This window comes from Cannabis sativa, chromosome 8 (genome assembly GCF_029168945.1).
Source record: "Cannabis sativa cultivar Pink pepper isolate KNU-18-1 chromosome 8, ASM2916894v1, whole genome shotgun sequence".
NCBI lineage: Eukaryota > Viridiplantae > Streptophyta > Magnoliopsida > Rosales > Cannabaceae > Cannabis > Cannabis sativa.
The window spans coordinates 48089113-48102198 of record NC_083608.1 but is presented as its reverse complement, the minus strand read 5'-3'; the positions used below and the strand labels follow the sequence as shown (position 1 = coordinate 48102198).

Below are 13086 nucleotides of genomic sequence, written 5' to 3'. Positions count from 1 at the left end.
ATGGTGATTCGTGGTTGCCGCAGATGGGAGTGAGCATCTTAAATATTATGGACAGTAAAATTGGACAATCAAGAATCACCATGAATCTCGTCTATTAAGTTGGGTCGTTTGTTAGTATGCGATGCTATAAGCCAATTATTATACTCTCCCATACGCATCATTCAAACCAAAATGAGTAGGATTGCATAAAAACAATTCATGAGTAATGCTTCCACGACCTTTCTAAAAAATGTCTTGGTTCTTCCACGTCTTCAGGGTTTAGCATTAGAGGTTGTGCGGGTAAAATGTTGCAATGGAGATTCCACTTTGTTGACTTGGTTGAGTTCGACCATGATTTGTGATGATGGTGAATTGATCTAGGAAAATTTTTAGAGATAGATATTGCAATTTTGAATTACAGCTGCAGCATTACTAAATATGTAATCTATTGTTCCTTAAATGTCAATCTCTGTAAGAATAAAATTGGTGGCTACAATGTATGTATAATGTGTCTTGAAAAATATGAACTAGGGTGAATTAAAGAAAGGAAGAAGTGTAATGAAAGAGTGAAAAAGAGATCACTAGTTTATATAAGAACTAGTTGAAAGGAAAAGCCTATACCAAGCCTTAATCACCTTTTGCTTAACTACTTATAACAAGATAGAGATTATATTGAAGTAGGTACTTAATACGTAGGAAATTAAGTGTAGTAAAACTTTTAAAAACTCGAGATCTTTAGTTTAATCATTCATAACAACACATTAAATGTTTTTTTTAAAAAAAAATAAAAAAGTAGAGTTTGAGATCATTATAAGAAAACCCTACAGAAGTTTCTGTAAAATATTATTCACTAAATCAAAATTTGAAATAAGACCAAATAATAAAATACACCAATAATAGTATGCCATCATTTATGGTATTTAATTAGCACTTCCCTTAGCATTTTCTTACCATCTCGAATAGATTGTGTATAATTTGAGCTAAAAAAATGAGTCAAATTATATTGAGAAAACTTTAACCCAAATAGAGGTGGTAGATTAGCTATGACAGTGAATAATAGGGTCCAATGTCAGCTTTGCCTGAGGTTTGGATTCACTGTCCATGATTACTTTTATCGTTTTGACAAGTCTTTCACAGGTCAAAATTTGGGGCCAACCAGCAGTTGATACACACACCACAGCAGGCTCAACCAAATCAAGCTAATCTCACCACTTCAGGCAGATTCAGGAGCAACAAACCATTGCACTCCACAAGCCCAAAATCTTGCTAACTGTTTTGATTATGTTGATCAAGACCAAATGTATGTAGGTGATGCTTAAACATATTGGTCAATCTTTTATTCTTCCTAAACACTCATCTCAACATCTTGTCTTAAATAATCTTCTCCATGTCCTAAAATAACAAAGAACTTGATTAGTGTTTCTAAGTTTGCTAGGGATAACAATGTTTTGTTCGAAATGCCTCATCCTAAAACTTGAGAGGTAATGAAGCTTGAGCTAAAAGGGTAAAGCCATTTTCAACAATGTGCATATGCTTCCTATTAGCCAAGCCATTCTGCCGATGTGTGGTGGGACAGGAATGTCTGTGGTGAATTCCTTGCTCAATATTAAGAACTTTGTGAATGATCTAAATTTCTCACCCCAGTCTTTTTGCAAAACTTTAATAGATTTCCCAATTTATAATTTAGCTTCAACTTTGAAGTGTAAGAAAATTTTGAAAGCATCAAAAATCTATTGTAGCAAATAAAGTCAAGTGAAACCATGATTTACTATCCTCAGCTGTATCTCCCTAAAATTAGACAAAAGTCCTTAAATCTAACAATCTCAATAGTTCAGGAGAATTTTTAACGGCCAAAAAAGTTCAGGGGGCATGATTTGATACATGTCAAAATTTGAGGAGAAAATTACTAATTAGCCTAAAATTAACAACGTCAGCTTAATTAATTAAAAAGCCACACCTTCTTGTAACAGATTTAATTTTTTAGCATTTCCGTTGTCCAGATCTCTACAACTTTCTCCCTTTTACCTACACATTACATTACATACCCTTCTCTTTTCTCCCTTTTACCTACTCACTACCTTCACCGATAAATATATATGAGAAGCAGATCTCCATATATCTCCAACTTGATTTCTTACTAGGGTATACTGTTCATATCTTCTTATTTTTCTTAGAACCGTTTTAATGGAATTGGTATATATAATTATATAATTATATATATGCCTATAATTGAAACAGGTTATAAAAAATCTAGTAATTAAGAAAAGTTAATTATATATGCACGTGCATGTGCATGCCTTCCAATGCATGTGTATGGTAAATCCCAATTTGGTGTGCTATAACTTTATATCAAAAATAAATTTCAAATACTAGTTGCACTAATTAATTTTTTTTTTTTATTTTCCAATTTATACTAAAAGAATTAAAATAGTTTAAAAATAAAATAAAAGTAGGGGTAGCTTACGATTCCACCCAACTAAAAATACATTAACTAAACATGTATGCTAATAAAATGTTAATCTATGCATATATCATTATATGCATAATAAATTTAAGCTAAATCAATCCACCAGTGTAAGGTACACCCGTCTGTGGCAACCACGAATCACCATCTATAAAATTAGACACAGTAAAATCCTGAGCATCAGTGGTGTTGAGAATATGAAAAGCTGACCACTTGGGTCGTTTTTCAGTATGCGATCCAGGACCCCAATTATTATATTCTCCCATATAAGCATCATTCAAACCAAAATCAGTTTGATCCCATCTGTGCCACCCAGCTGAGTCAATAACTCCATCCATGTAAGATTGCATATACACAACACGTGCACAATCCCTCCACGGCCTCCCCAGAAAAGCCTTGGTTCTTCTACGTCTTTCGAGTCTAGCATTAGAGGTTGTCAAGTCTGTTGTGGGTAGAATGTTGCTATTGTGAATTGAGATTCCACTTTGTTGAGTTGGGTGGGTTCGACCGTGGGCTGTGATCACTGCAGATTGACCTAAAAGAGGCTTTCGGACATAGATATTGGAATTTTGAATTATAGCTGTAGCATTACCAAATATGAAATCTACTGTTCCGTAAATATCACAGTCTCTATAAAATTGACGGTGTGAATGAATATAAAGTGTGTCTTGATACCCTTCGAAGCTGCAGCTATAAAATGTGGAGTGGTCGGCAGTGTTTCGTAAAGCCACTGCTTGTTCTTTGTGTAGTCCAGCTGCGTTTACTACTGATAGATTTGCACCCATAAAACCATCACCTGACACAGCTATCACACCATATATATACCACCATAACAAGTTAGTTTATACTTCAATTAATATATGAAAACTTATCTATAATAATATATTAACGAATATTTATGTATTATATTAAGGAATATATTTAGATTTTTTATATTTTCGTATTCAAAATTTTTTTTAGTTATTTAATTTTGAAAAAATTACACTACAATGTACACTCTTTTTAAAAGGTGTATTATAGACTTACCTTAATATTTATAATTAAGCAGTAACTATAACATAAGTGTTAATTTTGTACACTTATATCAATTGAAAAAATATATATATATATATATAGTTTAAATTACAGAAATATAGTATGTTCAAAAAAAAAAAAAAAATTACAGAAATATAGTATTATAACATTAAAATTTAAGAAATTTACCCTATCACTTAATAATAACAACTTAAAAAATATATACGGCTGTGTGACGATTTCAGCAAATATATAAAATATAGGAAAATTAAATAGTTAATGAAATTTTATAAATTAACAAATATGTCTATTAGTTTTTCCAATATGAATAGCTAGTATACTCTTATATATATTAATTTCAACTAGAATCATACGTAGTAATATTATCTTACATGATGCAATGCATGAATTTAACAGCATAATTAATAATAATCCTTAAACACAACCAACATAACGACGCTAGAGTGTGTTAGAAGTATTGAATTCGAGTCCCAAATTATACATTATAATATATAAACACATTATTTATATTACTTACAGAGAGTTGCTGAACTTGAAATAGAAAATCCATCAGCATTATTTCGGTTTCCAGTGATAACAGTCTTGTGAATACCTTCACCGAGTAAAAACAAATTAGTCTTTTCGGCGCCTACATTGACGTACTCTGAATAAACACCGGCGGTGACATAGATTAAAAAGTAACCATCATTATAACTACGACTAGGTGCTGCGTTGATAGCGTCGTTGATACTTGTAAAGTCCCAACTACCATCTTTGCTCACAACAACAAAATCGTTTATAATGACAAAACCTTGCTGATTCTCGTCTTCACTATGATGGTGATGATCCACATTCACTTTTACCCCTTTCAAAATCGACTCCAAAATCGCTTTCTTATTCGCCTTATCTGATGCTAACTTGAATTTACTTAGCAGAGGAGGAGATTGTTGACCATTATTATTATTATTATTAATGTTTTTCTTATCCTTGGACACCCAACCTTCGGTGCAAAGAGTGAGAGAGATCATATGAACCTTAACATCGTCGTCTATCATCTGCGATAAGTCGTTTCTAATGTTCTCAGATGTAGGAGTGGTTTCTAATAAATCTAAGCAAGTGTAGAGATTAGGCAAAAGGGCAGTGAGCTTGTCTTGTAAGGTGTTGGCTTGTGAGAATGGAAGGACTTGGTTAGTGTTGTTTATCATTGCTATGATATTATCAAGCATATATACATTAGAAGAAGCAAAATCTTTGCAACCCTTTAAAGCTAGGGTTTGTGTGGGGCCATCTCCTGAGTTTTTGGTGTTGTTGTCGATATTGTATGAATATTGTAAATAATTCTGAACTGAGTTTACAAACCTTTCTGATCTGACTAAGGATGTTTGTACTGCAAGTCGTCCATAATAATAAATATCATTATCCTCTGCCGATGATGAAGAATTGAATATGTTTTGACAATAGGAGGGATATTCAGTTTGGTTACATATTTTCTGTGTAGAAATAGACATGGAAGTTGGAAAAAAAAGAAGAATAATAATGAGAACAATGAAATTAGTAGCCATGATTGAGTATCGAAAGAGAAGAGTATGTGTGTTTTAGTAGATAAAATTTCACGGTTCGTTAGGGGTTTAATTAGGTGTTGGATTATATATATTTATATATATAATTTTATAGATATATTTAAAATTTAAAATTTAAAATCAATAGATATATATTTTTAAATAAATATCATTGTTCTTTGTATAAATATCAAAATATTAACTTTTTTGAATTTAAAATATAGATTTTTTTGACGTAATAAAATATATCTTTTTAATTTATGAATTTGTTTTAAAACTTTTAAAAGAAGTTCAGAATCAGATTATTATTTTCTTAAAAAAAAAATTAAATAATTTATGATTTTAATATATTGATTAAATATAAAAATGAATTTAATTAATTAGTTTTTTTTTTAAAAAAATATTAAAACTTAATTATGATGTATATATTTATAGGGTACTCCTTAGGTGAGAGCATCATTTTTGCTCTCACCCATGAAAGCATTGTATTCTAATTGGTTAAGTAATGAAGGTGCATGAAATTATGGGTTAGTGAACATACAAATATAATATGTATTGGTAGTTATTTTTTTAAAAAAAAAAACTGCTATTTATTTATTTATTTATTATTTTTGAAAAAACTAAATTTAATTATAGTAAAATTATTTAATTTTAGCCTGTACGATAATATTTAATTTTTAATGATTTTGGTCATTGCTTTCAAAAAAAATATTATTTTAATTTTTAAAAAAAATTAAATTGACTACCATACACATATGAAGTGGTATTGTATAAAAAAAAAAAAAAAAAAAAAAAAAGACAAACGAGTTAGTCATCATTATTGAAAATAATTTAAATAGGGAGTCAAGTTGAAATAATTTGAATAGGGAGTCGGTAGAAATAATTTTTGTTGGAAATATATTTTTTTTTGTAGGAAATAATATGAATAGAGAGTCAGGTAGAATATTAATTTAAATAATTTTTTTATAAAGATTTTAATGAAATAATAAAAAAAAATAGCTACATTCTTATATATTAAAGTACTAAAACCGTGTGTATATCATCATTAAAATGGGTTGTAGTAATAAAAAAAAAAACAAACAAAGTATATCATTTTTTAGGAAAAAAAAAAGATCATGCTTAAAATATAGGAGAATTAAAAATAAATAATAAAAATTTTATATGTGATACCTCTAGATAATCAAATAAACTACAATAAATTATTATTATGATCTGATTAAAAATCAAAGAGAAATTTGCGTCCAACCCCATATGTTTTAATTGTTAAACACTTAATCCCTAATATTTTTTTTTTTGTGGTAATACTTCCTTATCTTTGATTCTGTTTGAAAAGTTGATATATGTGTTAAGTTTGGGTGTTAAGTGTCAACTAGGAATGCCACCACGGTGTACACATACGTACACATGGCATGTTTTAATTGGTCCAAATAATTTTAATAACTTAAATACTTTAAAAAATATTTTAAAATTAAACATAAATAAAAATAATTTTTTTTCACTTATTTATCAGATTTTTTAAAATAAATAAATAAACAAAAAAAAAAAAACCCAATTTTATCATCTATCCCACATTTTTTTTGACGTGGTGAACAAAGTCACACATGATTAACAATGCAGCACACCACAATCGGCGGTGGAGCCCCTCGAACCAGGATAGCTCATTGTCTAACCGAAGGGCATGTTTTGTCAAACCATGAGCTGCGGAAAACAAAACGCAAGCCACATAGGACAAAACTGCCCCCGGAAATATAGACAATAAAGTTATAATGTATTTGAACAATACCCCACCACCTTAAAAAACACCTTCCCTTTAATAATAGTTATCGCCAGAGCTAGCGAGACTGAAAAAAACATCACAACACCGAACCAAAAAATACAGTTATATTAGAATGACAATCTTCAAAATAAAATCTAAAAAATGTTGGTGCAAGTGCTATGTTAACAGTAAGAACCTGAATATCTCCGTTTGCCCATCAGTAGTTACAAATGTTGTATTAACAGGCTGCATACTGCCAACAACTTGTTCAGAGAGATTATGCTGCAACTCAACAGTTCTGTTAGCATGAGAAGTTGAACATGTGGGATATGCTTGTGGTTCATTTGGATCATATGTAGTTGGATTTATTGGTACAAGAGAAGATGAGAACATGGGAATGTGAGCAGAGGAAAATGTTTCAAGCACATGACTGTGACAGTCAGTAGTCCCGTGATCCGTAAGGGGAAACACCGGGTAAGCTGTGCAATCCCACACCGCCTGGGGAAGGTCAAATGGGATGATTCTGAGACTGTGTAGGTATGGGACTACACAGTTGAAGAGAGCTTAAATGGATTGATTGGTACTACCTATGTCAACAAGGTGCATCTTGTTTTTCGGTAGCCCATCTCGAAAGAACTCCACAGTTAAGCGTCCTTGACTTGGGGCAATTTCAGGATGGGTGACCTCCTGGGAAGTTTTCCCAGGAAGCGTGCGAGTGAGGACAAAGCACGCTGGAAACACTCGTGTTGGTCTGTAGGGTCAGTCATCAGTCCATGAAGCAGCCAGAGTGACGTACTCGTGTATAAGAGCCATTCATTCCGTGGGTGTAAGGGCCCAATGGAGGCTTGAAGCGGGGACGTTACAATGACAATTTTTAGAGATGTTAGAACTATTTGATTAAGCATAGGGAAATTGATCGCTCATCATAGATAACATCTCTAGAGATGTAGAGTCTACCATTTGAACTAAGATACTTGTAGCCTTTGTGATTAAGGCTATACCCTAGAAAACTGCAGGGTGTGGATCTGATTGGAGCTTGTACTTATTGTAGGGTCTTATGTTAGGATAATAAGTGCAGCCAAAGGTTTTCAACCAGCTATAGTCAGGCTTGAAGAACTTCTAGAGGAGATTTATTTCCTAATACTAGTGTTGGAAGTCTATGATGAAGGTAGACAGAAGTTCTAAAGGCCTCATCCCAAAACTTAAAGGGTAAGTGTGCTTAAGCAAGTAAAGCAAGACCATTTTCAATAATGTGTCTATGCTTTCTTTCAGCAATGTCATTCTGCTCATAAATAGTTGGACAAGGGTGTATATGAGTTATTCCCATTTCTTGTACGTGACTAATGAATGACCTATATTCTCCTCCCTAATCTGTTAAAGACATTTCACTTTAAATCCTAGTTTTAACTCAGCCTCACAATTAAAGTTAAGAAAGACCTTTAAAGCCTTAAATTTATTCTTTAACATGTATATCCTAGTGAACTTAGAGTATATATCAACAAAATGAACATAATATCTGTATCGATTTAAGGAGTCAGTGTGTGAAGGTCAAAAATAGAATACTAACACGTCTTTTTAGGGGCGACTTTTAGGAGTATTAGGGGCGACAAATGTTGCCCTTAATTTGAGGCAACTTTATTGTTACCCCTAATAGTATTTTCAGGCGCGAATTATTAGAGGTAACTTTTTAAGGGCGATATTTTATGAGTCGGCCCTAATACTCATACTTGTTGTGGTGAAACTCTGTTGAAATAATACCACATGTAATCGAAAGTGATGAATACTTGAGAAACTCAATTGGCAAAGCTCCATTTGTTTTCAGGTGTTCATAAGTGAAATACAACTTGTTAAATTGATTGTAAATATATTTTGTTAACTTTTTCTGGATTCAAGGCCGATTTTGAGTAATGATGGGCCTAAGAATTTTTTTTGTGTGTAGTGAAGTGTGAGTATTATTGGACTTTTTTTTACAAAATTTTACAAAAAATATACCATTATTTTCAATGCAAATAAGTATTTATACTACATAAAAAAAAAATTAGGTCCTAAACATGGGCATAGCATGCCTGGACCTCTAGGGATCCCGAGTCTCTTGAATGTAAATAAAGTTAAAGTTTGGATGTTTATCGTAAGAAAGTTTTGGTTTTATCTTTCAATAAAATTTTAAATCGATCATCAAGAGAGAAAATTTACTAAATATAATAACAAAACATTACATATATTATTGTGACAATCTTAAACAGAAAGAGTCTTCAAGATCAAGACTGGATGGCCAAAATGTATGGTAGTAATTAATTAAGCATGATTGTAAACAACGATATATCCAAATCCAACGAAACATTATGTGATAAACGCACGTTGAATATTTCCTCAGCCAGTCCATTATATATTTTGATCAGCCGACCGTTCTCTATATCAAACATTTAATATAAGCATTATTAGAAAAACGTGTATAATAATAACTAAATTATTATTTGTGATGACTATTATATATTAATTAGGGCAAAAAATAAAAAAAAAGAATTACGGACCGGTCTGACATAGATGCCAATTGAATCAATGTAAATGTTTGATTTTCCATGAAATCCAACAACGACGGCACCTCGCATAATTGGAAGGGAGAAAGTAGTACCTATTTCTCTTCCGAATGGCCCATATGTATTCAGGTTTGTTTCGAATAATAATGACGTGATCACCGACGCGTAGTTTACATAACTTCCATTTGTCCCACTTATAGATGTTAAAAACTCAGATCTCCCATCAAACTCAATCTATTACAAAGTCTCACATTGTTAACGTGTAAAAAATATAAATGAGTATTAATTAATTATTAATTACTTACTATGGTTTCTCTACCAAGATCATTAGGATTCTTGCCACCAAAAATTCCATAGTTGTGGTCATTCCCATCCTTGAAAGAGAGAGCCTTGATATTGGAATCGTGTCGAACAATTATCTGTTTAATCCAACTAGTAGTCCCCACCACGAAACCAAAAGGGTCTCCCTCCGGACCACCCCATGTCCCAAGTGAAATGCTTCCTCTTGGATTTAACTACAATTAATTAATAATAAGTACCCAAATCCAATATCATAATTATTTAATTAATTAATAATTGTACACATACAAATATAGTTGACTATACATACTACTTACTGGTTTTACATAGATACCAATAGCATCGAGGTAAAACCCAGCTCGTCCATGAAATCCAACTAGGACACTGTCTTCCATTGGGATGGTGAAAGGCGTTCCAGGATTAGAGCCAGAGGGACGACCAAACGGTCCATATGTACTCAGATTTGTGTGAAAAGATAGTGAAAGTATAACATCAGCTGCCCGATTGTACAGACCATACGTTCCACTTATGGATTTCAAATACTCTGACGGCGTTCGCAAAGTAATCTATATATATATATATTTAGTATAAACAACATTATAAGTATGGAAAATGATGAGAGAAAGAATTAAATGTATATATAAGAGATTAATTACCCTCCTCTCTGTACCCCTGTCCCTAGGATCTCTGCCACCGAATGCCCCAGAGATAAATCTATCTTGGTGTCTGAAGAAAATAGACTTGATATTACCACCTTCATGGAAGAGTATCTCTCTTATTGGAGAGGAAGTGTTAGGTTTGTAGCTCCATGGATCGCCGCCTGAACGACTCCCCCATGCTCCAATCGAAATCACTCCTTCTAATTCTGACGACGTCGACCCCTGTACATATGTATATATTTACACATATAATATATTATTATTTGAGATAGACATAATTAATTATTCTCCATAGATTAATTATTAATTATTAATTATATGTGTGTGTGTCATACCATTTGCTTCGATAGATAGATCTATTTACTTGTTGAATATATAGGTTGATGACATAAACTAATTATATATGCTGGATCTGTATATATACAAACAATGATACATCGCTTTGTGGCTGTGGTATTAATTATATATATAAAATCCTAACGGAAAACAAAAAAAAATTATATTATATATATGGTCACAAAGAAAAGAGAAGAAAAAATCTACCAAAGCAGCCAAATGCAACAAGTAAAATCCAAACTAGTTCAACTATCTCGTAAACAATATAAAGTTTAAATTATAAACGTGATAATTATTCCCAACAACTACATAGTACACACTGTCTATATTTTCTATTGTGGATGTGTCTCTACATTCCACCTTATCAAATTGGCAACACATATATAGCACAGAATAAAAATTCTTTCATATTTCAATAATTTTTATATATTTGACTCTCTTATTTGTTTTAGTGTCTTTTATATTTATTTTTCTTTATAAATTTAAAGTGTTAGTTTGAAATATTACCGTTAAATACTAATTAAATTATTATTATATTAACTTCGAAATTTTACTTTTATGTATATATATGTACACTAATCATATTTAACAATGATATTTAATGTATGCATCAAATTCACAAAAAAAAAATAAACATAAAAGAATTTTGTAAAAAAAAAAAATAAAAAATTAAATATATAAAAATTAAAATATAAGAGTTTTACCATCAATTATTCCAACAATATTCCATTTACATTAATTAACATCTTTCTCCTTTTTATTTTCCAAACTACTCTCTCTCCAATTGAATATCTCTCACATTCTCAAAGTATATATCTATATATATCTATATAATTTATAATAAATGTAAGGCTAATTAGCAATTTTTTTCCATGAACTCTGACATATATTAAATTATGCCCCTGAACTTTTTTGGCCGTTAAAAACTCTCCCTGAACTATTGAGATTGTTAGATTTAAGGACTTTTTTCTAATTTCATTCAATTTTACTGTTTCAGTGATTATTTATGTACTAAACCATGCTCCTCAAACTTTGATATCTACCAAATGGTGCCCCTCAAATTTTGATATGTACTAAATAATGCCCCCTGAACTTTCATCCATGTTAGAATTTTTCTACTAAAATTAAACAAAAATCCTTCAATCTAACAATCTTAATAGTTCAGAGGGAATTTTTAACGGCCAAAAAAGTTCAGTGAGCATGATTTAGTACATGTCAAAGTTCGGGGGGAAATATTGCTAATTAGCCTAAATGTAAATACTAAGGTGATGACATGTTTAGAGTTTTTCTTTTTATTTTATCATTTTAAAATATTAGCGGCAAAACTACTTAAATTTTATATCACTTAATTCTATAAATTAATTTTTTGACGGTAAAACTTACTGAACTTTTATTCTATTTTACTATATATTTACAATTCTGTTGGAACGCTGCTGTTAAATCCCAATATGTATTGTTAATGTATACACAAATATACGCATAGCATGTAGAGCCGACTTTGAGTAATAATAGGCTCAAAATATTTGTGTATGTTATATATAAATTAAAGTATGTATTATTGGGCCTCTTTTCACAAAATTTTACAAAAATTAATACTATTTTTTTCAATACAAAAATATTAAATTAAAAGTTTGGGCCCTGGGTTTGGGTGGGCCTTAGGCATGGGCCTAGCCCGCCTTAGCCCAAAGTCGGGCCTAATGGCATGTTTTTATTGATGCACGTGTTAATATTTGGAAAATAAATTATAGAGGCACTTAGCGTCATCACTTACTCTTATCACTTGCATTATCTGGTTGTATTTGGATAGGTGGGTCTTAGGGTCCGTTCGGCCATTATACAAACTCTATTTGTGGCTTTTTGAAGTTTTCAGATTGTGGGGCTTCAATGATCCGTTTGTCGCACGACTCCAGATATTTGTCTTCCGAGTTTGAAAGGGCCCCACCTTATTTTCGGACCAACTTGGTAAGAGCAACAATCTATTCGTCTAGTCTTTTGGTGTCCCTTTTCGGAAGATCGCATCCACAAACCTTATCGTTAGATGATTTCTCAGGTCGTTCTCTCGGGTCTCACCTTTTCTCTTTTAGTTTTTTCATATTCGGCATCAAGACGCCTCTGGAGGTCTACAGTAGACCAACTATCTTCGGGGAAAATTCATCCACCCTATCGCCCTGGTTAAAAGAATCACTAAGGTAGTTTTTCTTTCCCTTAGGTTTTGGTACTTTTGTACTAGGCCTTTGTGTGCAACCTTACCTTGTGGAGCAGAAGGACATCTCAGTCTAGAGGCATTGGTGGCCTTCTGCGTCTGTAAGGGCTGGTTGGTCGTGTTCATAATTTTCTTAAGAGACAACGTGTAATGTCCCTGTTTCAAGTTTTGATTGAGTTTTTCTCTACAGATTTATAGTTCTTATACACGAGTACGTTACTCTGGCTGCTTTTTAGACTGACGACTAGTTTTATAGACCAATACAAGTATTTTTCACGT

General features: G+C 31.8%; 3 protein-coding genes across 4 annotated transcripts in view; 1 reads left to right on the top strand and 2 right to left on the bottom strand.

Moving 5' to 3' along the window:
- The window catches only part of LOC115701146 (glutamyl-tRNA(Gln) amidotransferase subunit A, chloroplastic/mitochondrial), a 62781-nt gene that overhangs the window by 10779 nt on the left and 38916 nt on the right, over positions 1–13086 (top strand). The window contains exon 12 of one of the 2 annotated variants that reach the window (XM_061102161.1): positions 8876–8885. The exons of the other annotated variant lie outside the window; for it this stretch is intronic. The gene's annotated coding sequence lies outside the window, so the exon portion shown is untranslated. Of the gene's footprint in view, positions 1–8875; positions 8886–13086 lie in introns of those variants that run through there. 2 annotated transcript variants of the gene reach the window in all.
- LOC115700349 (pectinesterase-like) lies at positions 2252–5024 on the bottom strand. The gene is made up of 2 exons (XM_030627917.2): positions 3996–5024; positions 2252–3248 (listed from the first exon to the last, which is right to left on the bottom strand). Exons 1-2 carry the CDS (start codon positions 5017–5019, stop codon positions 2536–2538), a joined length of 1737 nt encoding a protein of 578 aa, XP_030483777.2. The 5' UTR covers positions 5020–5024; the 3' UTR covers positions 2252–2535.
- LOC115698859 (mannose/glucose-specific lectin-like) lies at positions 8943–10950 on the bottom strand. The gene is made up of 6 exons (XM_030626067.2): positions 10604–10950; positions 10266–10490; positions 9927–10175; positions 9615–9824; positions 9304–9543; positions 8943–9182 (listed from the first exon to the last, which is right to left on the bottom strand). Exons 1-6 carry the CDS (start codon positions 10604–10606, stop codon positions 9168–9170), a joined length of 942 nt encoding a protein of 313 aa, XP_030481927.2. The 5' UTR covers positions 10607–10950; the 3' UTR covers positions 8943–9167.

Excerpts from the sequence above, each read along its gene's own strand:
- LOC115698859 (XM_030626067.2), bottom strand. Across the intron at positions 10,176-10,265 it reads ACAGGGGTACAGAGAGGAGG|ATTACTTTGCGAACGCCGTC; the intron begins GTAATTAATCTC and ends ATATATATATAG. Across the intron at positions 9,825-9,926 it reads TTGGTATCTATGTAAAACCA|TTAAATCCAAGAGGAAGCAT; the intron begins GTAAGTAGTATG and ends AATTAATTGTAG.
- LOC115700349 (XM_030627917.2), bottom strand. The coding sequence starts at position 5,019 with ATGGCTACTAATTTCATTGTTCTCATTATTATTCTTCTTTTTTTTCCA. Across the intron at positions 3,249-3,995 it reads TTCAAGTTCAGCAACTCTCT|CTGTGTCAGGTGATGGTTTT; the intron begins GTAAGTAATATA and ends ATGGTGTGATAG.